General features: G+C 47.6%; 1 protein-coding gene and 2 pseudogenes across 1 annotated transcript; all 3 read right to left on the bottom strand.

Moving 5' to 3' along the window:
• Positions 1-2858: 2858 nt before the first annotated feature.
• On the bottom strand, positions 2859-6835 carry LOC136480630 (UDP-glycosyltransferase 89B2-like; annotated as a pseudogene).
• A 9431-nt stretch (positions 6836-16266) lies between these two features.
• LOC136480629 (uncharacterized) lies at positions 16267-17499 on the bottom strand. Its single transcript, XM_066478116.1, has one exon. It carries the CDS (start codon positions 17497-17499, stop codon positions 16267-16269), a length of 1233 nt encoding a protein of 410 aa, XP_066334213.1.
• A 4075-nt stretch (positions 17500-21574) lies between these two features.
• The window catches only part of LOC136480628 (UDP-glycosyltransferase 89B2-like), a 29649-nt pseudogene continuing 24043 nt past the window's right edge, over positions 21575-27180 (bottom strand).

Here is a 27180-nt window from a genome sequence, read left to right as displayed (position 1 = left end):
GGGGCGCAGTGTGGCGGCGGCGCAGTGGGGCCAGACCGGGGTGGCGCCGGGACGGGGCCGAGGCGGCGCGCCGAGGCAGGGCCGGGGCGAGGCGGCGCGTGCGGCGGCGGCGGCGCTGCGCGGTGGCATGCGGCGGCGGCGGGCGCGTGCGTGCTCGCGTGTGTGTGGAGTGGTGTGTGTGGCCGTGCGCAGTCAGTTTTGTGGTGGGCCGCGCGCTTTGCCGACTGCCAGATCGGCTGGTACTCGGCAAAGACTCCATCTTTGCCGAGTGCCAGTACTCGGCAAAGAGCTGCCACGTGGCCGGCTCAGGGGCCACTAGGCCGGCTCGCCTTTGCCGAGTGCCACGTGGTCGGCACTCGGCAAAGGACCTCTTTGCCGAGTGCCAGCCCTAGCACTCGGCAAAAAAAATTTTTTGATTTTGGCCGCCAGTTTTGTTGTGAAGCATTCCTACAGTACCATGATCAACATGTTCAATTTTGGCACATTTTTAGTACATTTTGCTATATTTTTTCACTTTATTTCGATTTGTTGAATTTTTCCAGAAAATATAGGTTTGAACTGCGGGTGCATCGAATATTCGATTTGAATGATTCAAAAAACGATATTCTTGTTTTTGAGTGTAAAGTTAGGCCAAATCCATGAACTGAGACAAAATTTCGATTAACGTGCGCACGGGGCAACGCCACCATCTTCCGTGCGGGCGGTTTTTTTATTCTAAAAAATGCAAACGAATTTCGAAAATCACGAAACTTGTCGAGATGTCATGATATCGTATGCGTATGCTGTGGTCAAAATTTGAAAAAGTTTCCAGCACGTTGCACGTACGATGTTCACAAACCAGTACATCCTCACATGTGATATAGAGATATCACATGTGGGGATGTACTGGTTTGTGAACATCGTACGTACAACGTGCTCGAATTTTTTTGTGAACATCGTACTAACGGCAGGCACTCGGCAAAGGTGACGGCCATGGATGCCGTTTGCCCCCTGACACTCTTTGCCGAGTGCCCATGTTTGCCGAGAGCCCGGCACTCGGCAAAGAACTTTTTTGCTGAGTGCCTGAGTTTGTCGAGAGTCAGGTACTCGGCAAAGCGTCCTTTGTCAAGTGCTAGGTTTGGCGCTCGGCAAAGTGGCTCTTTGCCGAGTACCCGAGTTTTGCCACTCGGCAAACCTCTACACACTCGGCAAAGATCCAGTTTCATGTAGTGGTCCCATTCAAACACACTTTGGCACATCAGCATGTGTTTATTTACGTTCGCTCTACTTCCCGTGTGCTATCTTCGGTGGTCCCATTCGCATGTGCGCTTTTGCGGTGACCAAATTACTCTTTGTCAGCGAGTTCTTTCGTGTGGAGGCATCGGCCCATAACATGGGCCTCATCAACCCCTCATGCAACGGGATAAGGGAAGGCCCTGGGTTGGCTGCCCGGCTTCTTGGGCCTTGATTGGCCAGGTAGCCCACGGGTGTCCTTCCTTTTCGTTTTGTTCTTTTTAAATTTCCAGTTCTATTTGCTGAAATTTATTTGCTATATTCAAGTTTCATTTTCCAGAGCATTCCCTCACGAGCCCCACGTTCCCAGCGAACCTGCTCTCGTCCTCTCTCCATCCATCCAGAATCCATGGCCCAATGTCACTTCTTGCCCACCGAATGTGTCGGCGCGTATGGTGGGGTGCCTGCTGAGGCGGTGCTGGTCCGCGTCGATGTCAGAGACGAAGAACGCAAGCGCCTGTGGTGACCCGCTCGACGTCGTCAGCTCGTGGAACTCAGGGCCCTGTTCACTTCAGCAGAATCAGTTCTACTTTTTAAAGTTATGGTATAATATTTTTCTCTCATAATAAATCAGTTCTACAAATCAACCGCAACAGCAATAAGTCCAACCGAACGGGACCCATGTCTTGATGCCGTCGCCAACCACCTCCCCGCTGCACACCAACCCTGCCATCGCTGCCGCCCACTGCCACGCTGCCGCTGTCCAACTCCACCACCGCCTCCGCAGCGCTGGCGAATCAGGGTCGCCGAGGCCACCGGTAGGGACGGTAGCTGCAGCACCTAGATGCCGGTGACGGGCCACGCAACGAGCAACATCTCACAAGATTGTGCTCGGAGGTCCTACTATGGGCCTATGCTCGGAATGATAGTCTTTTTAGGACAGAGTGAGTATCTATTTTATTATTTTCCTAGCATATTATCTTCTCCCATAAATGGTTCTCCCTGTTGGCCCATCATGACCACCGATGGTCATGACCACACCAGCAGCGACAACTCACCGAAAACACGAGCCTACCTCCGCACGCGTACTTCCTTTTTCTTTTGTTCTTTTCGAATTTCCAATTCTATCTGCTGAAATTTCTTATATTCAAGTTTAACTACAACTCAAATTCGAATTTTAAGACAAAACCCCCTGATAAAACCAAACAAAAGGTAACCCCGACCTCAGCGGCCTAGGAACGGAAACGTGAGCACGTTGCACGTTCTGTTCTAGTTCGTGGAATGGGAATATGATGGAACATCGTTTCGAACACCGATTGAACGTGATCCACACCACAGAACCATGCTTGGCCACTTGACGGAAATCTGAGGCCTAAAATTCAATTGATGGAAGAAAAAAAAGAGGAGAGGCCGAACGATGAGTTCGACTATCTATTTTATCTTTATTATTTTATTAGAATTTTCTTGGTTTTATATTTAGTGAACACTTGTGCTAACTAATTCATTCATGATATCAACAATTTTAATTAGGATCATGTTGGTTGTTCTGGGAACACATTCCCATTACACTTGGGTACGCGTTCCATTAATCGAAGAAACAAGATCTAACTATATACCTCTTTGTCTCATGGACTTGAGAAACCACGTACCGCGTTTCCCTACAACGACCCCAATGTTTCGAGAACTTGGCTGCTATGAACCCAACCACTAGTCGACCTTTGCCAGCATGTGAACCAGCTCTTGAAAATCCATGTACGAGCTCCCACCCTCTGCCACAGCTGCTGCGGCCTTGCGGCCGAGCTCCACGGCGCGCTCCCTAATGACCTTTCCCTCGTCCCTGACAGCCGCGGCAATGGCCTCCACCATCCGCCCAGCATCAGGTATGGTGTCGGCGCCCTCCGCCACGTGCATGGCCACGCCGGCCTCCTCGACCACGATCTTGTTGAAGAAATGGTCGGCGCCCATAGGCCAGGTGAGCATGGCCACGCCGGCGGAGGCGGCCTCGAGCACGGCGTTCCTGCCGCAGTGCATCAGGAACTAGCCCACGGCGCAGTGGCGCAGGATCTCCACCTGCGGCGTCCACCCACGGATGACCATGCCCCGTGAAGCCGTGGTCGCCTCGAACCCCTCCGGCAACACGGTGAGCGTCCCCGCGGCCCACACGAAGGCCGCCGAGCTCTGAACCAGCCCGTCCGCCACGCAAGCCGCCTGCTCCAGCGACAGCGCGTGCTGCGTCCCGAAGCTGACGTAGACGACGGATCCGTCGGCGAAGGCGTCTAGCCAGGCGGCCGCCTCTGACAGCGCCACCGCCGGCTTCCCGCCCCAGTTGCCGGATGTGGTGGCCCGGGCCTCGGACAGTGGGCCTACGGCTAGCACCCGCGGGACCAATGGCGCCGAACGGCAGTCGTCCAGGTAGGTGGGCTCGAGAGCCGCGAAGGAGTTGAGGACGACGCACTCGGTGTCCAGCAGGGTCCAGAGATAGATTTGACGGATCATCTCAGATGGCTCGTCGCTGACCTTGTGGAGCCGGTACGTGATTGACATCCGGGAATGTGACGACAGCCTCTACGGCGAGCGGCGTCGGCGTCGGCACGTGGTCTCTGCGGCATGTCGCGCCAGAGGGGGCGCGAGAAGGCGACGTGCAACGCGCTGCTGGGCGAGAACGTGACGTGCCTGGCGCCGAGCTCAGCGGCGAGCGGCCGCGCCCACCTGGTGAAGAGGTCGGAGACGACGGCCGTGACGCGCTGATGGGGCACCTGGGCATTGCACCAGGCCAGGAGCGGCGCGCGCGGCAGCTCGGCCAGAGCCGGGATGAACATCCGGAAGAGGTGGAACGGGAGGTCCCTGCTGTTCTCGCCGTAGCCCGCTGGGAGCAACGGCGAGGAAGGGAACGGCAGCGTGGCGATGCCAACGGACGGGCAGGCATCCAGGAGTGGCTTGAGGAGCGGGGCGTTGCCCGCCGTGATGGCCATGGTGACCGAGAGCTCGGCGCCGCCGCGCGTGGCGAGCAGCGCGACGAGGTCGAGGACCGCCAGCATGTGGCCTTGAGTTGGGAAGGGCACGACGAGAATGTGTGGCTTGCCATTGCCATCGTTGCCCTCGCGCTTCTCTAGTGGTGGTGGTGGTGTGCACTGCGGGCTACAAGTAGCGGCAACTTTTTTCTAGCAGTTATTAAGCTATAGCGGAGCTATGGCATATAGCGTTTTTAAAAAAAAACATGAAAAATATAATTAGTTGATGCAAAAAAACATGACAATCATGAAATTTTATGGGCACAAATATGTTTCCTAGATTCCAAGAGTCTTGGGAATATTACTTAATATGATATTATAGCATGATTCATGAAACTCAAGCGTTCAATTTTCCAAAAGACCAAATTAGCATCAAAAGATACGTAGATTATAGCTAGATTGTCGCCGTTGTAGCTGAAATTGAAATAACGGCGCTATTTTAAAGCTAAAGCTATGCAACTTAGCGGCGCTAAAGCACGATTTAGCGGCCTTAGCTCATGTAGCGGCAAAAAGAACAATAGCGTAGTGTTGGCTCTCTCCAGCTGCTATAGCGGTGCTATAGCGCCGCTATAGCCGGCTATTTAAATCTATGGTGGTGTGTCCATCGTGCAGGATGGCAACCAGCAGATGACCTCACAGTTCCAGTTGTGCACAGGAGAGCAAGGCCTGAAGGCCGCCGCCGCCACCGCCACCGCTGCTGATTTTAATAGATAGATGTGGTGGTGGGCAGTCGGCCTGGCGTTATGTATTAATCTGTCATGGTCATGGTTCGAAAGGTGATAGGCATGCTAGGCTTTCCTGACTTGGCAACTACTCCCGTCACGCTCTCCATTCCAATTTCGGTAATGCTGATTAGGGCGTCCAGACGCCGGAGGCAAGGCACGTTGTCCACGTACTGTATCTACCACATAAATATCTGATACTCCCGTCACATGACCACTTAGACTTATCCTCGTTGTTTCCATCTCGTGTCTCTCTCTTCTCTGCCTCTCCATACAAAGCAAGAGCAAGATGAAGGATGTCATGGAGCTTGTGCACCTCCCCATCTCGAACTGGTGCAGCCACACGGTTCGCGCGTGTCATGGCCATACCCCACCTGCCCTCCGTACACCGCCAGTAAGCTTCGTGCCGCCGCTTAGCTCCACGCGCTGCCGCCGGAGAGCACCGTGTTGCCGACGAGCTCTGCGCCACTGAGATCTGTGCCGCCGATGAGCTCTGCACCGGTGGCCTCCGTAGCAACGAGCTTCGTGCCAGCGTCGAGCTCCCCGTCAACGAGTCTCCATTCGCCCAAGCAGCAAGAAGATGTTGCAAGCGTACGTTTTATAACACCCCAGGTGTTAGTCACGAGTTAAACGAGTTTGGACTCAAGTAAGCTATGTCAAGTGATGATTGAGAGCTCTAGTCTAAAATTTTTGAAGTGGTGATGGAAGTGTTGAGGTCAAATCTATGAAATTGAGTCCCAACTTGAACTTGGACAATACACCTTGCTTACATGTTGACCCTTTTCAAATATGGGCTTGAGTAATGTTGAAGGTGCCCCTTTCATGTGCCTCACATCTATTTCCATCTATATTGACTATTGAAAAAGTTTCATGAAGTGTGGAGCCAAGAAGTCACATGAAATGATAAGTTATAACCTTTCTTGAATTGCTTCATCAGGTGAATGGGAACATGGGATGTCGACCAAACCTTGCTACCTTGCCCAAATAAATCTAATTGAACTCTACAACAAAAGTCATGAAAGGTTCATGTTGATCAAGGGCCAAGAAAATGTCAGGGTTTATCATGATCCTGCTTTGACCTAGGTAAAACAATAGCTTCTGTACCTATGCTGAGGTTTGACCTTAAAGGAAAGTTATAGTTTAGGTGGAGTTCTTCAAACTTTGTTTTTGGACCAAGAGCTAAAATGGCCTCCAACCTGGTTAAACAGTGACCTCAAGTTTGAATGCAGTGCTCTTTTACGCTCTCAGAAATCTTTCTAAGTCCCTGATCAGCAGCAGTGAGTTGACATGTTTGCGATATTTTCTCTTGCAAAATTGTATGGTAACTCAATTTAATTCCTTAATATGAGTTGAAGTACCCTTTGTGAAGGAAACAACAAAATAAGTCTCGTCGCATTTGGAGCACGTTTGGACCACCAAATTCAGTTCCCAAAACTGCTAGTTTCACTGAACTTCGTGGACTTAACCTGAATTTCTGAATCGTGATTTCAGTTTGGAAGTAGCCTTCTTTAAGAATTAATATCTCACAAATCATTTTGATTTGGACAAACACCTTTAATCATGTAGCTCTATAACAAGGAGCAATTGGTTGATTGAATCATTGCCACATGGTCCTCATGCTTGTTCACATGACCACCACCTTGCCCATGCTCGTCGATGTGGAGAAGCTAGCGCCCTCTGCTCTCTCCCTCTCGCTCTTTCTTGCTCCCTCTTGCTCTGACTTCAGCTCGCTAGAGCAATTCTGAGCTACCGTTGACGCACCCTTTCCCATCCTTGTCGCCCTACCAGCCGCACCGCCTCCGAGCCTGCCTCCCACTCCAGCACCCTGCGCTCGTGCCCGCGGCCCAAGCCCGAGCCGAGTACGCGGCTCCCGCTGTCTGCTGCTGCCATGGCCGGGTGTAGGGTCAAAAAGGCAACTAGAGGGGGGGTGAATAGTTGTTTCTAGATTTAACCACGCTAGCTAATCGAAACAAATGCGGAATTAAAACAGTCGGTCTAGCCAAGACTACACCCCTCTATCAAAGTTCACAAGCACCTTACAAAGATCCTAATTAGGCAACAAAGGTGTCGGGCTAGCTAGAGCTCACCTATCCAATTCTAGGAGCAAGGTCACATAAACCTATGCCACTAGTATTTTGCACACCGGGGAGCTCCTACACAATTCTAGTAAGCAAATGCATAAAGCTCTTAAGCTCACTAGCAATGCTCAATAACAAGGCAACCAATGCCAAATCAAAGAGCGCAAATACTTAGCTACACAAACTAAGTAATGCGACTAACAAAGTTACACAAACCAAGTTAGCCACGCAAGGGAGCTACTTCTATGCTATACAAGCAAAAAGGTGACTAGTGAGCTACACAAGCTAACTAATTACAAGAGCAACCACACAAGCACAATGTATATAAAGGTAATTACAAGCTTGTGTAAGAGGATTGCAAACCAATGGGAAGAACAATGTTGACACAGTGATTTTCTCTCGAGGTTCACATGCTTGCCAACACGCTACGTCCCCGTTGTGTCGACCGCTCACTTGGTGGATCGATGGCTAATTGGCATCACTCGCCAAGCTCGCACATCGGGCACCGCACGAACCTACCCCGAAAGTGAGGGTAGCTCAATGACACACTCAACTAGAGTTGCTCTTCATGGCTTCCATGGGGCGAGCACAATGCCCCTCACAAAGCTCTTCTCTAGAGCACCGCACAAGCTTCTTGCGGGCTTCGACGGAGACCACCACCAAGCCGTCTAGGAGATGGCAACCTCCAAGAGTAACCAGCACCATCGGCTTGTAACTCGCTCACCTAGTGCCACTCGATGTAACCTCACGATGCAATCGCACTAGAGTCGCTCTCTCACACAATCGAGTGATCACTATCAAGCATATGTGAGTTGGAGGGCTCATGAGCACTCTCAAGCATGGACACAAAGTCTCCCAATGTGCTCAGCAACGGCTATGGCCGAAACCACCTTCTATTTATAGCCCCCATCTAATTTGTGGGACACCTCCCCCTATGTCATATCATGGGTTATCCATTTGCTAAACTTGAACTCTTGTAGGTGAGGGATTCATTCTTCATTTGATGATCACTTAAAGTTGAGGATCACTTGTGGAACCATCGTATTGCATGATTGATACCACGTGTAGATGTGATACCACTTGAAAGAATTTGCTACCATGGAATCACTTGTTGGATTTTTCAATTTTGACCATTTCTTGAACATTTGCTATCTTTATGAGTACCACTTATAGGATATCACTTGTGAGTTGATCTAGACATCACTTGTGAATTCTTGATAAAATACTTGAGTCTAGACACCTCTTAAAACAAATAAACTAGATATCCATTTGTATTGTTATCTTGTGCTTGTACTCTTATCATTATCATGAGCTTTTATGGTTGACTTGAATTAAATTGATTTGCTTAAGCTTTCAAGTCTGATTTGAACCAATGACAAGCTTCTTCACACCTCTTATAAGGGTTATCTTGCCAATGGTGTACTTGTCACTTGTTAGCAATCCAAATTAAATCAAGTACTTGGGTTCACTAGCTCATGAACAAATTCATATACTAACCACTAGATCAACTAATCATTCAAACAATAGTGGTGGGCTATGAATTTAAATATTTCATTTGTTATGCATGATCCTATGTACTATATGCAATAATCACATACTAGTAAGGGATGAAATGATCATGCACATTATAATGATACCTTTGCTATGTTGGAGTAGAGAATAGTCACATAGATTCCAATTCATTTCTCCAATAGCAATGTGAAGTCCAATTATAAGCTTAGTGAAGACCAATAGATACCATTTTAAATTCCATTCTTCACCCATATGATTTGATAACCACTAATATGATGAAGTGCACTATCTTGTTGTGGTTAGCTTGCTTCATCTTTTGATCAATGCTTGCATGAGAGCATCAATGTGAGAATACCACTTAAAATATCATGATTAGCTCTCTTTTGGGTGTTGCTTGCTTTTCTTGATCAACCCTTTTGATTTCTTCAACTAGGCATCTCAAATATCCCTCGGTTCACTACTTCCATGTTAGCCTTCCAAGTACCACACTTGATTTACCTACTACTAGGCGGCAAGCCCCTACACTAGGGAGAAGTAACCTCTCTCCATGAACCAATCTTGACACTCACTTGAAATAACTTCATTGATTGATCCAAGTGATGGACTTGACTTGATGAGTAACCTTTATTCGTTAAGTCTTTTTCTTTCTTCTTGTTTAAGTCCTTTTCTTTCTACCAAATAATTTTCAATAGTCACTAGAACTTAAACTTCATCTTGAGTTTGATCTTGATCTTCCAATTTGAGTACCAAATGTGTGTAGAGTTCACTCCTCAATCAAATTGCCTTGTACTCTTTGCTTGTCATGCTTTTAGATCATTTCAAAACCAAACTTAGGTGCCTCAATTACTTATAAACATGTTTTCAACTTGAGGACCTTTCAATCAAAGTGACTCCAAATAAATCCAATAATTGTCATTTTTCTGGCAAATTTTGTACTCTTTAAAGAAAAATGCATATCTCTTGAAACAAACAAACTAGATATCCATTTACATTATTGTCTTGTGCTTGTACTCTTATCATTATCATGAGCTTCTATGGTTGACTTAAATTAAATTGATTTACCTAAGCTTTTAAGTCCGATTTGAACCAATGACAAGCTTCTTCACACCTCTTACAAGGGTTATCTTGCCAATGTTGTACTTGTCACTTGTTAGCAATCCAAATTAAATCAAGTACTTGGGTTCACTAGCTCATGAAAAAATTCATATACTAACCACTAGATCAACTAATTATTTAAACAATAGTGGTAGGCTATGAATTTACCGTTGCCTTCGTCCATTGGTGCCAAGTCTTGCTCAAGCTTCACCGCCACACGGTCCATCACTCCAAAGCCTCCAACTTACCCTTCACTCTTGCTACCGGTCTGTCAAGCCAAGTCTTGTCTCGATCTTCTCCACCTTGATCACATGACTTAATGTCATGTCTCATGTGCAATAAGCTCCTTCATCATCACATGTGTGAGCTTTGCAACATCTCCAAGCCATTTCAACCTCCATGCATATGTTGCTCACACACATGTACCTATGGACTAATCACCTATGTATCTTACATAAATACAATTAGTCCACCTAGGTTATCACTCAATTACCAAAACCAAACAAGGACCTTTTACCAGGCCACCTGCCTCCGTGGCCGACAACCTACAGGCCAAGCCAGGGCGAAGCACGGCCGTGGCTAGCCGCTACAAGGCCACGACACCCTCCCTCGGCCGTCGTTGCCGTTTCCCCATCCATCTTCTACTCTCTGTGCGGCTCTAGGAAGAAGAATGGAGAAAAATGAATTAGAAGCTCTTTCCAGGGTTCTTGATGCTTAATGACTAGAGAGAAAGGTTTTGCAGATCTGGGCTTAGTTGATTTGTGAAATCTCTAGGGTTCCAGATGCAAAAGTGTTTTTCCTTTTCTTTTTCTTATATGAATCTAAATTAGCTAAACTTTGGAAAATCATAGTAAATCATAGAAAAATCATAAAATAGCAAATGAAGATGTTTTGGAATCCTTATGAGTAGATCTACACAGTAAAGTCATAATATGAAAGTTTCTGTTGTTTTTATTTATTTTGTAAATTAGGGTTTTCTAGGAATAAATTCATATCTAAAGTTGTGGTGCTCCTATTGCTATGAAATTTTTATGGTAGGATAGTGATGTCATATGTGTGCTGTGATAAAAATTTTAGGTTCATTGAATACAATATGATTGAGTAATTAATTTAACTTGCTTAGTGCTTGATAAATGGTTTTAAATGATTTATAATTGAAATAAAGATGTAAAAATAGAAAACGTTGTTCCATTGCCTTGGTACGATGTTGTTATGTCATGTTAATACATAATATGGCTATGTGTTTTGTAGAAAATAGTGTGTTTTAGATTTATCTTGCTCTCACATGCTTTATTACAATAACAACTTGTTTTTATTATAGTAATTAATTTGTAAAACCTGAGCATGTAATATTTATAAAATAGTCATGTTTTGATAACATCTTTCATTCATAAAAATCTGAGCTCCAAACTATATGTTTGCAACACCACCTAAAAATAATATATAGGTTTTAATATATAAAAGCTAACGAGAGCTTAGTGGCAAATAAACATAGGAATGTTCTTGTGATGCTTTTGTTGCATGTTGGTATAAGCTAAATGTGGTGAGGTCATGTTCATAATGGTGGGAGGTGTGTAAATAGCTTATGAATATGCTCTCTTTAAATAAAACTAGCAATGCATATTTTGTTTGCGTAATGAACACCACCATGCGAACCCTATTTATATAAGAATGTATTAGGGTACTTTCCCTATTAACCATGACTAATTTTGAGTAACTAATTTAATGATAGTGGTGAGCTAAGTGTTTGAGTTAAGCATAGGTGACCGTGTTAGTAGAATCAAGTGATGAACCACTTTGCTTATGTGCTGAAAAAGGCTGCATGTATAGTTTCTGTGGTGGTGATATTTTCATGATGCAAATGATGTTTTCTGTAAATCTGGTGAATACCAAAGTTGTAGATAATTTTCTTATATTGACTTTACTAAAATTTCATGATTTTAGGCCTACTGGTTTAGGAGTTATAGATTTTAGAAGTTTACTGTCAAGTTTTGCATGTCCTCTGAACATATCTGAATGATTGTATTATTTGGCTTATTTAAATATGGAATCATGTATTGGTGATAATAGAAGAGTTGTATTTATTTTGTTAAGATTTCCAAAATATCTAAGAGCACCACTTTTTCTAGCCTAGAACTCTAGTTATAGCTGTTCAAAGTGGAATGGCAGGTTTTGTCCAAATCTGGATAGAGATAACTTCATCGGGTTGTTTAACCTTGATAGCTGTAGAATCATCTTAAGATGATAATAACAAAGTTATAGGTAACTTAATAAGATTTTCATAAAGTTAAGAATCATGTTTGTTGGATAATTAGAACTCCAGCTATGCATTTCTGAAGTTCATGTCAATTTTCTGTCCTCGTTTGTGTAGATTTTATTGTTAGTGTTTTTCAACCTTGTTAACCTTTGAATCAGATCTAGGTGTAAATAAGAAAGTTGTAGACAATTTCCTAAGATTTCTATAAAGTCTAGGATCACCTTTGTTTGATGACTATAACTCTAGTTATGGTTGAAACAAGTGACTTCTGTGCTGCTGTCTAGATTATGTGCATGTACTAAGTTGATTGCATTAGCTTACTCTTGTTTGGCTAAACATGTTTAGTTAATTCTTAATTGATGAATGCTTATAATAGCTAAACTTAAGTTAACTTGTGTGCCATGCTTGATGTGCTTGCTGTCTTTTTATAATAGATTGTGTGATGTTTAGTTAAACAACTCTAGCTGCTATGCCTTCTTGTGTAACCTTAAGCTTGTTTTGAATGCTTTTATGCGATGCATCTCTTGTGGCCATTCTTTGCATTCATATATCTACATTGTGCATCTTATTTAGGTACGCTAGATGAACCATGTGAAGGGTGGAAGGACATGATGTTGGAGTTGAACTAGAAGACGGTGTTGGTGGATAAGTCCCGAAGATGGTGTGTTGGTGGATGGATCCAGAAGATGAAAGCACCTCGAGAGTTCATGCCTGAACAGTGAGTGTCATCTAACAAACACTGACCTAGTGTTGGATCCCAGGTAAGCCCCGGAGCATTCTAAGCCTCCCATGCTTTATAAATATCAACTTGAGTTCTTTACGTTTGATGCTTTAGGTTATAAGAGTTGATTGAAAACATTTGATGCATATTATTTTCTTATCTAGAAATATACCTTAAACCCTATATAGGTCCAGGATCAAATAAATGCTTAGTTCGGTAGAAGTCGGGTGATTTCCTGTCACCTATGAGCTATAGGTGGATACCTGATCATGGTTGGCTATATTTGCTATCATGGAAAAGAACCATGTGATGATGTAATTAGAGGTCGAACGGAGTCTATGTTGTAGGTTGACTCATGTGATTCCATCTATGCCGCTTAAGGACCACATCGTTGTTGGTCCTCGATCATTTTGAACATAGCCTCTCACTTAGTTGGCCGGATAACTCATTCCGATCATGAAGCCGAGAAGCTCAACTCAGGCTAGGTCTCATTCTGTACGAGTGCGCACAGTGGAGGTAGTAAGGATGTGCAGGGAGCCAGATGTGAGTCCAAGGGTCGGCCAGGCCAGATCGTCCTAGCAGCCGATCAGTCCTTGAGTGTGTGGTGCTGATCGAACCCATGACATACGACCTCAGTTGTACCAAAGGTGACCTAAGGCTACCTTGGCACAGGTATGTCTAGGTTTATGTTAGGAGTTTTGCCCAACTAGTTGCAATCGATTCGAATCGTCGTCTCTCTCGGATAGTGAGAAACTTGACTAAGCTTCCTTCATCGTAGTAACACTAGATGGAACATGATGGTTATGATAAACCGGATATGGTTACTATTGTGATGCTTGTTAATCAAGTGATTGCCCTAGAATAGGTGCAAAGTTAGCCATAATAAGCTTCACCAAACTTGACACTAAGATATTGACTAAAATATTAAAAGTAAGGACTTATGGTAGTAATACTCTTTTTGCAAAGTTATGCTATCCAACCTGCTCCACCAAATAAGCCTTGCATATCCTTGAGTGTCTTTTTATTTCTCTCCTATCAGGTAAGTCTAGCTAAGTACATTCAAGTACTTAGGGTTTACCCACCATGTTGCAGTTGAAGTTCTTGGCCTGCTGAAGATGGTGGGTAACCACCGGTGGGCTCGGCGACTCTATATTTATTTCTCGTCTATATGCTATTGTTGGGGATGTTACTTATGCTAGCAATGTATTCGGAACTTAGGTATTGTAATCATTTCAAAGCTATGTTGTTTTCTCTAAATCGGATTTGAACTTAATGTTGTATTATTTATTTGTGAACTCTATTGTAATATCATTTCCACTACAAACTCCATGTATGTGATGCGTATTTGCTTAATCTATGGCGATCTTGGTTGTGATGTGGATTTACCAAGGTCCTTTGTGACACTCGATGGACTACCGGGTTTATATAAGTGAAAGTATGTGCACATCAACACGTTAAACGGGGACCGCCGTACTTGATCTTATATAAATTGGGCAGTTCTGTCACACGTTTCAAGTCTTTCAGCTATTTCATATGCATGTTCCAGTGTTTCATGTGGATGTTGCAGAGGTAGATTAGGATGTTACATATGTTGCAATGGCTATACACATATGTTGCTAGCGTCTATTCCAAATATTTCATCTGTTTTTTCATACGTATGTTTTAAATGTGTTTATTTGGATGCTGCATATGTTTCGCACATATGTTGTAAGTATTTTATCTGGATGTTGCATATGCTTTGCAATGACTTTTCACGTGTTTTAGGTTTTTCTACAAGTGTTTCAGAGCATGTTTCAAGTGTCTCATCTATCTTTAGACGTATGTTGCAAATATTTCATCTAGATGTTTCAAAAGTAGATCAGGTATTGCATCTCTCTTATTGCGTTCTGTTGTCTCGCCTTCTCCTCTTCTAGGCATCGGCTGGGCATCCACCGCCCCCTCCCCCTCTTCTCAATGCTAGTGGCATTTGAGGCGACCTAGGTCACGAGATCCTAACATGCAGGTATGTTAAGCCTTGGGTCCAACGGTTCTTAAATGAAGAAGACCCCACGACCGACCCCATCAGGATCGCCTAGGGGCTCTGGGGCTATGTCCATCGAGCATGCTCACGCACACCCTTTAGCAAAGAGACACGGCTAAGCCTGACTCAACCGCAGCTTCTACCTGGGGCACCTTCGTACAGAACTAGGAAATAAAATCGGGCACACCATATTTGAGAAGATGGTCTTCTTCTTGAGGGGAAGGATCCCTATTCCCTCTCTAGTATTCATTAATAAATTCCCTAAAAACAAGAGACAAGGGGGTTAGATCGATAGGTGGAGGATAGTGACGGCGTATGTAACAAGCTCATTGAGAACTTACCTCTGATAAGGATTCACTTCTTCAAGGTTCAACAACATGTAGAGGAAGATAGTGCGCCACTCATAATCTCGCAAGTTCTTGGGGGTACATGTGCTTCCTCTTCCGAGTTGCCCTGTGAAAAGAATGAGGTTCGATGAACTCTCGACGGCATTGTGACAAGGGGGTGGATTGTGCACGCTGGGAAGGGTCTCATTATAGTACGCCGTTGTGAAGTTCGACACCTCCAGAATGAATGCCTCTATCATGGAAGCCTCAATTTTGGCTTTATTTCTACACTTTTCCGAAGAACCTTTAGACACCTCTCGATTGGATAGCACCAATGGGCCTGCACGCCCCCCCCCCCAAACTGCCTCGCGCGGTAGGTGCAAAATCAGATGCTGCATCGGCAGGAAGAAGCCGGGTGGAAAGATCATCTCCATCTTGCAGAGCAACAAAGGTGCAAGACGCTCTAGTTCAGCAATCGTGGCCCGAGATAACTCCTTGGCACAAAGCTGGTGGAAGAAATAGCTCAACTCTACCAGTACGTGCCACACTGGCTCGGGGAGGTATCCCCGGGTCATCACAGGAAGGAGCCGCTGAATCCATATGTGGAAGTCATGACTCTTCATCCCGTTGACTTTCATAGTCTTGAAGTTCACTTTTCTACTCAGATTCGCCACATACCCATCAGGAACATTAACGTCTTGATCCACTGCAGTACTTCCTTCCTATTGCCCCTTTTCAGGATGTAATCGGCTGGGCCCCTTTTCCATCTCTTGCCGGGCACAGGGGTCTTCATAACTAGCTTTGGTCTATCACACATCTTTTCCACGTCCAGTCTAGCCTTAACGTTGTCCTTTGACTTTTCCTTTATGTCCATGAGTGTTACCCAGAGTGCCTTGGCGTCATTCTTTTCTGTGTGCATTACATCGATGTTGTGTGGAAGAAAAAGGTCCTTGAAGTAGGGGAGCCTAGTCAAGCCCGATATATGAGTCCACATGTGTTTGGTACCATATCCAATAAAACCACCCTTGACTTCATCAATTTGGAGAGCCTCTATCTCGGCAAGGACCTCGGCATCGCCCATAATCTAAGGAATGGGGTCGGTGACTTCAACACCTTTCATGAAGTGCTTGATGTCTCTTCTGAATTCATGGTTGTCAGGCAGGAATTGACGATGTTTATCGAACGAAGAATACTTGCCACCCTTATTCAGCCAGGTGAACATCACAGCTGCCTTGCATGTTGGGCAAGGGAACTTCCTGTGAACACACCTCACGTTGAATATGCCATACGCTAGGAAGTCATGCATTGAATACTAGTACCACACATGCATTGTGAAGTTCTTCTTTGTCGCTCGGTCGTACGTCAGTACCCCCTTTTCCCAAGCATCTTGCAATTCATCCCACACTGGCTGCATGAACACACCCATATTGTTGCCCGGGTGTCCAGGTATTATCAGCGACAAGAACATGTTCCTAGGTTCAAAAATGACGCTGGGGGGAAGATTGAGGGGGATCACGAAAACGGGACAACAAGTGTACGGGGCCGCCATCATTCCAAACGGGTTGAACACATCTGTTGCCAGCGCTACACGTACATTCTGAGCCTCTATAGCTTTGCCAGGATGCATGTCATCAAAGTGCTTCCATGCATCACCATCCGATGGGTGTATCATCTTGTCAGGACTGTATCTTTTGCCATTCTTGTGCCATGTCATTTGTTTCACGGACTCCTCTGTCATGTACAGCAGTTGGAACCTCGGTAGGAAAGGAAGGTACCATAGGACCTTCTCAGGGATCTTAGACTGTTTCTTCTTGCCATCACTACCGTCTACCTCCACAAACCTAGAGGCTTTGCACTTTGTACAGTGCGTTGCTTTCTCATGGTCTCCCCTAAATAGGACGCACCCATTCGGACATGCATGGATCGGCTCATATGGCATCTTAAGTGCACGAAGGAGTCTCTGTGACTCGTACGTGTTCTTCGGCAGGATGTGACCCTCCGAAAGCAGTTTGCCCAAAACTGTCAACATGGCATCGAAGCCGTCTCGACTCAGGCTCAATAGCGACTTCAACGCTATTAGGCGTGAAATGGCATCCAGTTGCGAAACCATTGTCTTCTCATGAAGGGGCTTCTGTGCCAAATCCAGCATGGCTAAGGATGCCTTTGCGGTTTCCTCTGGATCCTCCTCCTCCTCCAATCCTTCAACAAACCGTGCATCGTGAAAGTCTGCCATCATGTCTGCCATCCCGGCATCTCCATCATACTCCTCAAGGCGTGGTCTCACCACCTCCTCTCTAATACGATCGCCTTCACCATGGTAGATCCAGCGGGTATAGTTTGCAACGAATCCGTGCTTGTAAAGATCTCTCACCACCTGACTCTTTTGTTTTCTTTTCGTGTTCTTACATTTGCTACAGGGACACGGCATCCGACTCGACCCTTTAGCAGCCTTGCCAAATGCATGCTCCAGGAAATGACCGGCCCCCCTAACCCATTCATGTCTCTTACTTGCGTAGCCCGTGTACATCCACTCACGGTTATCCATCCTCTGTCATACACATATGTAAGCGAGTAATAAAACCAGCAATTGCATCTACACGGCGTTCCTACCATCTAGTAGGTGAAGGATAGGTCCTAATCCCACCCGATGATGCATAGATAAGGTTAGCTTCCATGCTCCGCTCCTATCCGAGATAGAATTTCGGCAGCACCTCCCCGCTATTCTCCCGATACACGTCCTGCAAAGGAGAGTGTGTATTTGGAGAACAACGGGAAGGTGCTGCCGAAACTCTGACTCAGACGGGAGCAGAACATGGAAGCTAACCCATCTACGCATCCGCGGGCTGTCCAAAAAATGTGGACAATCCGAAAGAGATACGGTGGGAACCGTATCTCTTTCGGACGGGAGACGCCTAACTGGGTGATGAGATCTACGACCAAGGTACGGGTACAGGGGTTATACCTAGGGTGGTGGTGCTATGGTGAGGCGATGCTGTGCAGGTAGACCGACACGGCGCGGGGCTACTTCGGATCCGCTCTTCTCTGCAAAACAAGAAAATACTGTCATTTCCAAAAAAAATCGGCAGAACCTCCCCTGCACGGTGAGGTTCCCAAAACCTGCAAAAAATCATCGGCACGATGGCCGGCAACCACACAAACATCCACAAGTACACATTTAACACCACAAGCATACATCACAACCATATACTTTAATTATGAAGCCATAAAACCTCCTCCACCTCCAACTCTACATCCACCTCCATCACCACTACCACCACAACCCCACCACCACTTCCACCTCCACAAACACCTCCATTTACTCCACCACAACCACACCACCACCTCCACCACCATCACCACCACAACACAACACAACACAACACAACACACGGCTACACTACTACGAGAAAGGAAAAAGGAGAAAAGAGAGTGTACGTAGGACTGCGTGGACGGACTGGTGGGCCGCTGAGCGAGGTGTGGTCGACGACATGCGAGGATGTCTGGGCGTCGGGGATGGGTTGGTTGGCGGCGCTTCCTCCTCCTCCTCTTCTTCTCCTTCTCCTTCTCCTTCTTCCCCCTCTTCCTTCCTCCTTCCTCTCCTTCCTCCTCTTCTTCGACCGGCCGGGGCAAGGGGCCGGGGACGGCGACAAGGGGCCGGGGCCGGGGGCGGCGGCGCGGCGGGGCTAGGACGGGGCCGAGGCGGCGCAGCGCGGCACGGCCGGGTGGAGCGGCGTCGGGGCATAGCCGGGCAGCGGGGCATGGCCGGGGCGCGGTGTGGCGGCGGCGCGGTGGGGCCAGACCGGGGCGGCGCCGGGACGGGGCCGAGGCGGCGCGCCGAGGTAGGGCTGGGGCGAGGCGGCGCGTGCGGCGGCGGCGGCGCTGCGCGGTGGCGTGCGGCGGCGGCGGGCGCGTGCGTGCTCGCGTGTGTGTGGAGTGGTGTGTGTGGCCGTGCGCAGTCAGTTTTGTGGTGGGCCGCGCGCTTTGCCGACTATCAGATCGGCTGGTACTCGGCAAAGACTCCATCTTTGCCAAGTGCCAGCACTCGGCAAAGAGCTGCCACGTGGCCGGCTCAGGGGCCACTAGGCCGGCTCGCCTTTGCCGAGTGCCACGTGGTCGGCACTCGGCAAAGGACCTCTTTGCCGAGTGCCAGCCCAAGCACTCGGCAAAATTTTTTTTTTTATTTTGGCCGCCAGTTTTGTTGTGAAGCATTCCTACAGTACCATGATCAACATGTTCAAATTTGGCACATTTTTAGTACATTTTGCTATATTTTTTCACTTTATTTCGATTTGTTGAATTTTTTCAGAAAATGTAGGTTTGAACTGCGGGTGCATCGAATATTCGATTTGAATGATTCAAAAAACGATATTCTTGTTTTTGAGTGTAAAGTTAGGCCAAATCCATGAACTGACCCAAAATTTCGATTAACGTGCGCACGGGGCACGCCACCATCTTCCGTGCGGGCGGTTTTTTAATTCTAAAAAATGCAAACGAATTCCGAAAATCGTGAAACTTGTCGAGATGTCATGATATCGTATGCGTATGCTGTGGTCAAAATTTGAAAAAGTTTCCAGCACGTTGCACGTACGATGTTCACAAACCAGTACATCCTCACATGTGATATAGAGATATCACATGTGGGGATGTACTGGTTTGTGAACATCGTACGTACAACGTGCTCGGATTTTTTTGTGAACATCGTACTAACGGCAGGCACTCGGCAAAGGTGACGGCCATGGATGCCGTTTGCCCCCTGGCACTCTTTGCCGAGTGCCCATGTTTGCCGAGAGCCCGGCACTCGGCAAAGAACTTCTTTGCCGAGTGCCTGAGTTTGTCGAGAGTCAGGTACTCGGCAAAGCGTCCTTTGTCAAGTGCTAGGTTTGGCGCTCGGCAAAGTGGCTCTTTGCCGAGTACCCGAGTTTTGCCACTCGGCAAACCTCTACACACTCGGCAAAGATCCAGTTTCATGTAGTGGTCCCATTCAAACACACTTTGGCACATCAGCATGTGTTTATTTACGTTCGCTCTACTTCCCGTGTGCTATCTTCGGTGGTCCCATTCGCATGTGCGCTTTTGCGGTGACCAAATTACTCTTTGTCAGCGAGTTCTTTCGTGTGGAGGCATCGGCCCATAACATGGGCCTCATCAACCCCTCATGCAACGGGATAAGGGAAGGCCCTGGGTTGGCTGCCCGGCTTCTTGGGCCTTGATTGGCCAGGTAGCCCACGGGTGTCCTTCCTTTTCGTTTTGTTCTTTTTAAATTTCCAGTTCTATTTGCTGAAATTTATTTGCTATATTCAAGTTTCATTTTCCAGAGCATTCCCTCACGAGCCCCACGTTCCCAGCGAACCTGCTCTCGTCCTCTCTCCATCCATCCAGAATCCATGGCCCAATGTCACTTCTTGCCCACCGAATGTGTCGGCGCGTATGGTGGGGTGCCTGCTGAGGCGGTGCTGGTCCGCGTCGATGTCAGAGACGAAGAACGCAAGCGCCTGTGGTGACCCGCTCGACGTCGTCAGCTCGTGGAACTCAGGGCCCTGTTCACTTCAGCAGAATCAGTTCTACTTTTTAAAGTTATGGTATAATATTTTTCTCTCATAATAAATCAGTTCTACAAATCAACCGCAACAGCAATAAGTCCAACCGAACGGGACCCATGTCTTGATGCCGTCGCCAACCACCTCCCCGCTGCACACCAACCCTGCCATCGCTGCCGCCCACTGCCACGCTGCCGCTGTCCAACTCCACCACCGCCTCCGCAGCGCTGGCGAATCAGGGTCGCCGAGGCCACCGGTAGGGACGGTAGCTGCAGCACCTAGATGCCGGTGACGGGCCACGCAACGAGCAACATCTCACAAGATTGTGCTCGGAGGTCCTACTATGGGCCTATGCTCGGAGTGATAGTCTTTTTAGGGCAGAGTGAGTATCTATTTTATTATTTTCCTAGCATATTATCTTCTCCCATAAATGGTTCTCCCTGTTGGCCCATCATGACCACCGATGGTCATGACCACACCAGCAGCGACAACTCACCGAAAAAACGAGCCTACCTCCGCACGCGTACTTCCTTTTTCTTTTGTTCTTTTCGAATTTCCAATTCTATCTGCTGAAATTTCTTATATTCAAGTTTAACTACAACTCAAATTCGAATTTTAAGACAAAACCCCCTGATAAAACCAAACAAAAGGTAACCCCGACCTCAGCGGCCTAGGAACGGAAACGTGAGCACGTTGCACGTTCTGTTCTAGTTCGTGGAATGGGAATATGATGGAACATCGTTTCGAACACCGATTGAACGTGATCCACACCACAGAACCATGCTTGGCCACTTGACGGAAATCTGAGGCCTAAAATTCAATTGATGGAAGAAAAAAAAGAGGAGAGGCCGAACGATGAGTTCGACTATCTATTTTATCTTTATTATTTTATTAGAATTTTCTTGGTTTTATATTTAGTGAACACTTGTGCTAACTAATTCATTCATGATATCAACAATTTTAATTAGGATCATGTTGGTTGTTCTGGGAACACATTCCCATTACACTTGGTACGCGTTCCATTAATCGAAGAAACAAGATCTAACTATATACCTCTTCGTCTCATGGACTTAAGAAACCACGTACCGCGTTTCCCTACAACGACCCCAATGTTTCGAGAACTTGGCTGCTATGAACCCAACCACTAGTCGACCTTTGCCAGCATGTGAACCAGCTCTTGAAAATCCATGTACGAGCTCCCACCCTCTGCCACAGCTGCTGCGGCCTTGCGGCCGAGCTCCACGGCGCGCTCCCTAATGGCCTTTCCCTCGTCCCCGACAGCCGCGGCAATGGCCTCCGCCATCCGCCCAGCATCAGGTATGGTGTCGGCGCCCTCCGCCACGTGCATGGCCACGCCGGCCTCCTCGACCACGATCTTGTTGAAGAAATGGTCGGCGCCCATAGGCCAGGTGAGCATGGCCACGCCGGCGGAGGCGGCCTCGAGCACGGCGTTCATGCCGCAGTGCATCAGGAACTAGCCCACGACGCAGTGGCGCAGGATCTCCACCTGCGGCGTCCACCCATGGATGACCATGCCCCGCGAAGCCGTGGCCGCCTCGAACCCCTCCGGCAACACGGTGAGCGTCCCCGCGGCCCACACGAAGGCCGCCGAGCTCTGAACCAGCCCGTCCGCCACGCAAGCCGCCTGCTCCGGCGACAGCGCGTGCTGCGTCCCGAAGCTGACGTAGACGACGGATCCGTCGGCGAAGGCGTCTAGCCAGGCGGCCGCCTCTGACAGCGCCACCGCCGGCTTCCCGCCCCGGTTGCCGGATGTGGTGGCCCGGGCCTCGGACAGTGGGCCTACAGCTAGCACCCGCGGGACCAATGGCGCCGAACGGCAGTCGTCCAGGTAGGTGGGCTCGAGAGCCGCGAAGGAGTTGAGGACGACGCACTCGGTGTCCAGCAGGGTCCAGAGATAGATTTGACGGATCATCTCAGATGGCTCGTCGCTGACCTTGTGGAGCCGGTACGTGATTGACATCCGGGAACGTGACGACGGCCTCTACGGCGAGCGGCGTCGGCGTCGGCACGTGGTCTCTGCGGCATGTCGCGCCAGAGGGGGCGCGAGAAGGCGACGTGCAACGCGCTGCTGGGCGAGAACGTGACGTGCCTGGCGCCGAGCTCAGCGGCGAGCGGCCGCGCCCACCTGGTGAAGAGGTCGGAGACGACGGCCGTGACGCGCTGATGGGGCACCTGGGCATTGCACCAGGCCAGGAGCGGCGCGCGCGGCAGCTCGGCCAGAGCCGGGATGAACATCCGGAAGAGGTGGAACGGGAGGTTCCTGCTGTTCTCGCCGCAACCCGCTGGGAGCAACGGCGAGGAAGGGAACGGCAGCGTGGCGACGCCAACGGACGGGCAGGCATCCAGGAGTGGCTCGAGGAGCGGGGCGTTGCCCGCCGTGATGGCCATGGTGACCGAGAGCTCGGCGCCGCCGCGCGTGGCGAGCAGCGCGACGAGGTCGAGGACCGCCAGCATGTGGCCTTGAGTTGGGAAGGGCACGACGAGAACGTGTGGCTTGCCTTTGCCATCGTTGCCCTCGCGCTTCTCTGGTGGTGGTGGTGGTGTGCACTGCGGGCTACAAGTAGCGGCAACTTTTTTCTAGCAGTTATTAAGCTATAGCGGAGCTATGGCATATAGCGTTTTTTAAAAAAAACATGAAAAATATAATTAGTTGATGCAGAAAAACATGACAATCATGAAATTTTATGGGCACAAATATGTTTCCTATATTCCAAGAGTCTTGGGAATATTACTTAATATGATATTATAGCATGATTCATGAAACTCAAGCGTTCAATTTTCCAAAAGACCAAATTAGCATCAAAAGATACGTAGATTATAGCTAGATTGTCGCCGTTGTAGCTGAAACTGAAATAGCGGCGCTATTTTAAAGCTAAAGCTATGCAACTTAGCGGCGCTAAAGCACGATTTAGCGGCCTTAGCTCATGTAGCGGCAAAAAGAACAATAGCGTAGCATTGGCTCTCTCCAGCCGCTATAGCGGTGCTATAGCGCCGCTATAGCCCGCTATTTAAATCTATGGTGGTGTGTCCATCGTGCAGGATGGCAACCAGCAGATGACCTCACAGTTCCAGTTGTGCACAGGAGACCAAGGCCTGAAGGCCGCCGCCGCCACCGCCACCGCTGCTGATTTTAATAGATAGATGTGGTGGTGGGCAGTCGGCCTGGCGTTATGTATTAATCTGTCATGGTCATGGTTCGAAAGGCGATAGGCATGCCAGGCTTTCCTGACTTGGCAACTACTCCCGTCACTCTCTCCATTCCAATTTCGGTAATGCTGATTAGGGCGTCCGGACGCCGGAGGCAAGGCACGTTGTCCACGTACTGTATCTACCACATAAATATCTGATACTCCCGTCACATGACCACTTAGACTTATCCTCGTTGTTTCCATCTCGTGTCTCTCTCTTCTCTGCCTCTCCATACAAAGCAAGAGCAAGATGAAGGATGTCATGGAGCTTGTGCACCTCCCCATCTCGAACTGGTGCAGCCACACGGTTCGCGCGTGTCATGGCCATACCCCACCTGCCCTCCGTACACCGCTAGTAAGCTTCGTGCCGCCGCTTAGCTCCACGCGCTGCCGCCGGAGAGCACCGTGTTGCCGACGAGCTCTGCGCCACCGAGATCTGTGCCGCCGATGAGCTCCGCACCGGCGGCCTCCGTAGCAACGAGCTTCGTGCCAGCGTCGAGCTCCACGTCAACGAGTCTCCATTCGCCCAAGCAGCAAGAAGATGTTGCAAGCGTACGTTTTATAACACCCCAGGTGTTAGTCACGAGTTAAACAACGAGTTTGGACTCAAGTAAGTTATGTCTAGTGATGATTGAGAGCTCTAGTCTAAAATTTTTGAAGTGGTGATGGAAGTGTTGAGGTCAAATCTATGAAATTGAGTTCCAACTTGAACTTGGACAATACACCTTGCTTACATATTGACCCTTTTCAAATATGGGCTTGAGTAATGTTGAAGGTGCCCCTTTCATGTGCCTCACATCTATTTCCATCTATATTGACTATTGAAAAAGTTTCATGAAGTTTGGAGCCAAGAAATCACATGAAATGATAAGTTATAACCTTTCTTGAATTGCTTCATCAGGTGAATGGGAACATGGGATGTCGACCAAACCTTGCTACCTTGCCCAAATAAATCTAATTGAACTCTACAACAAAAGTCATGAAAGGTTCATGTTGATCAAGGGCCAAGAAAATGTGAGGGTTTATCGTGATCCTGCTTTGACCTAGGTAAAACAATAGCTTCTGTACCTATGCTGAGGTTTGACCTTAAAGGAAAGTTATAGTTTAGGTGGAGTTCTTCAAACTTTGTTTTTGGACCAAGAGCTAAAATGGCCTCCAACCTGGTTAAACAGTGACCTCAAGTTTGAATGCAGTGCTCTTTTACTCTCTCAGTAATCTTTCTAAGTCCCTGATCAGCAGCAGTGAGTTGACATGTTTGCGATATTTTCTCTTGCAAAGTTGTATGGTAACTCAATTTAATTCCTTAATATGAGTTGAAGTACCCTTTGTGAAGGAAACAACAAAATAAGTCTCGTCGCATTTGGAGCACGTTTGGACCACCAAATTCAGTTCCCAAAACTGCTAGTTTCACTGAACTTCGTGGACTTAACCTGAATTTCTGAATCGTGATTTCAGTTTGGAAGTAGCCTTCTTTAAGAATTAATATCTCGCAAATCATTTTGATTTGGACAAACACCTTTAATCATGTAGCTCTATAACAAGGAGCAATTGGTTGATTGAATCATTGCCACATGGTCCTCATGCTTGTTCACATGACCACCACCTTGCCCATGCTCATCGATGTGGAGAAGCTAGCGCCCTTTGCTCTCTCCCTCTCGCTCTTTCTCGCTCCCTCTTGCACTGACTTCAGCTCGCTAGAGCAATTCTGAGCTACCGTTGACGCACCCTTTCCCATCCTTGTCGCCCTACCAGCCGCACCGCCTCTGAGCCTGCCTCCCACTCCTGCACCCCGCGCTCGTGCCCGCGGCCCAAGCCCGAGCCGAGCACGCGGCTCCCGCTGTCTGCTGCTGCCATGGCCGGGTGTAGGGTCGAAAAGGCGACTAGAGGGGGGGTGAATAGTTGTTTCTAGATTTAACCGTGCTAGCTAATCGAAACAAATGCGGAATTAAAACAGTCGGTCTAGCCAAGACTACACCCCTCTATCGAAGTTCACAAGCACCTTACAAAGATCCTAATTAGGCAACAAAGGTGTCGGGCTAGCTAGAGCTCACCTATCTAATTCTAGGAGCAAGGTCACACAAACCTGTGCCACTAGTATTTTGCACACCGGGGAGCTCCTACACAATTCTAGTAAGCAAATGCATAAAGCTCTTAAGCTCACTAGCAATGCTTAATAACAAGGCAACCAATGCCAAATCAAAGAGCGCAAATACTTAGCTACACAAACTAAGTAATGCGACTAACAAAGTTACACAAACCAAGTTAGCCACGCAAGGGAGCTACTTCTATGCTATACAAGCAAAAAGGTAACTAGTGAGCTACACAAGCTAACTAATTACAAGAGCAACTACACAAGCACAATGTATATAAAGGTAATTACAAGCTTGTTTAAGAGGATTGCAAACCAATGGGAAGAACAATGTTGACACAGTGATTTTCTCTCGAGGTTCACATGCTTGCCAACACGCTACGTCCCCGTTGTGTCGACCGCTCACTTGGTGGATCGATGGCTAATTGGCATCACTCGCCAAGCCCGCACGTCGGGCACCGCACGAACCTACCCCGAAAGTGAGGGTAGCTCAATGACACGCTCAACTAGAGTTGCTCTTCATGGCTTCCATGGGGCGAGCACAATGCCCCTCACAAAGCTCTTCTCTAGAGCACCGCACAAGCTTCTTGCGGGCTTCGACGGAGACCACCACCAAGCCGTCTAGGAGGTGGCAACCTCCAAGAGTAACCAGCACCATCGGCTTGTAACTCGATCACCTAGTGCCACTCGATATAACCTCATGATGCAATCGCACTAGAGTCGCTCTCTCACACAATCGAGTGATCACTATCAAGCATATGTGAGATGGAGGGCTCCTGAGCACTCTTAAGCATGGACACAAAGTCCCCCAACATGCTCAGCAACGGCTATGGCCGAAACCACCTTCTATTTATAGCCCCCATCCAATTTGTGGGACACCTCCCCCTATGTCATATCATGGGTTATCCATTTGCTAAACTTGAACTCTTGTAGGTGAGGGATTCATTCTTCATTTGATGATCACTTAAAGTTGAGGATCACTTGTGGAACTATCGTCTTGCATGATTGATACCACATGTAGATGTGATACCACTTGAAAGAATTTGCTACCATGGAATCACTTGTTGGATTTTTCAATTTTGACCATTTCTTGAACATTTGCTATCTTTATGAGTACCACATATAGGATATCACTTGTGAGTTGATCTAGACATCACTTGTGAATTCTTGATAAAATACTTGAGTCTAGATACCTCTTGAAACAAACAAACTAGATATCCATTTGTATTGTTGTCTTGTGCTTGTACTCTTATCATTATCATGAGCTTTTATGGTTGTCTTGAATTAAATTGATTTGCTTAAGCTTTCAAGTCTGATTTGAACCAATGACAAGCTTCTTCACACCTCTTACAAGGGTTATCTTGCCAATGTTGTACTTGTCACTTGTTAGC

Source organism: Miscanthus floridulus, chromosome 9, assembly GCF_019320115.1.
Source record: "Miscanthus floridulus cultivar M001 chromosome 9, ASM1932011v1, whole genome shotgun sequence".
In the NCBI taxonomy this organism is placed as follows: Eukaryota; Viridiplantae; Streptophyta; class Magnoliopsida; order Poales; family Poaceae; genus Miscanthus; species Miscanthus floridulus.
The sequence above is the reverse complement of the archived record's forward strand: the minus strand, read 5'-3'. Positions and strand labels throughout refer to the sequence as shown.

Coding starts and splice junctions, on each gene's coding strand:
- LOC136480629 (XM_066478116.1), bottom strand. CDS start 17,499: ATGGATAACCGTGAGTGGATGTACACGGGCTACGCAAGTAAGAGACAT.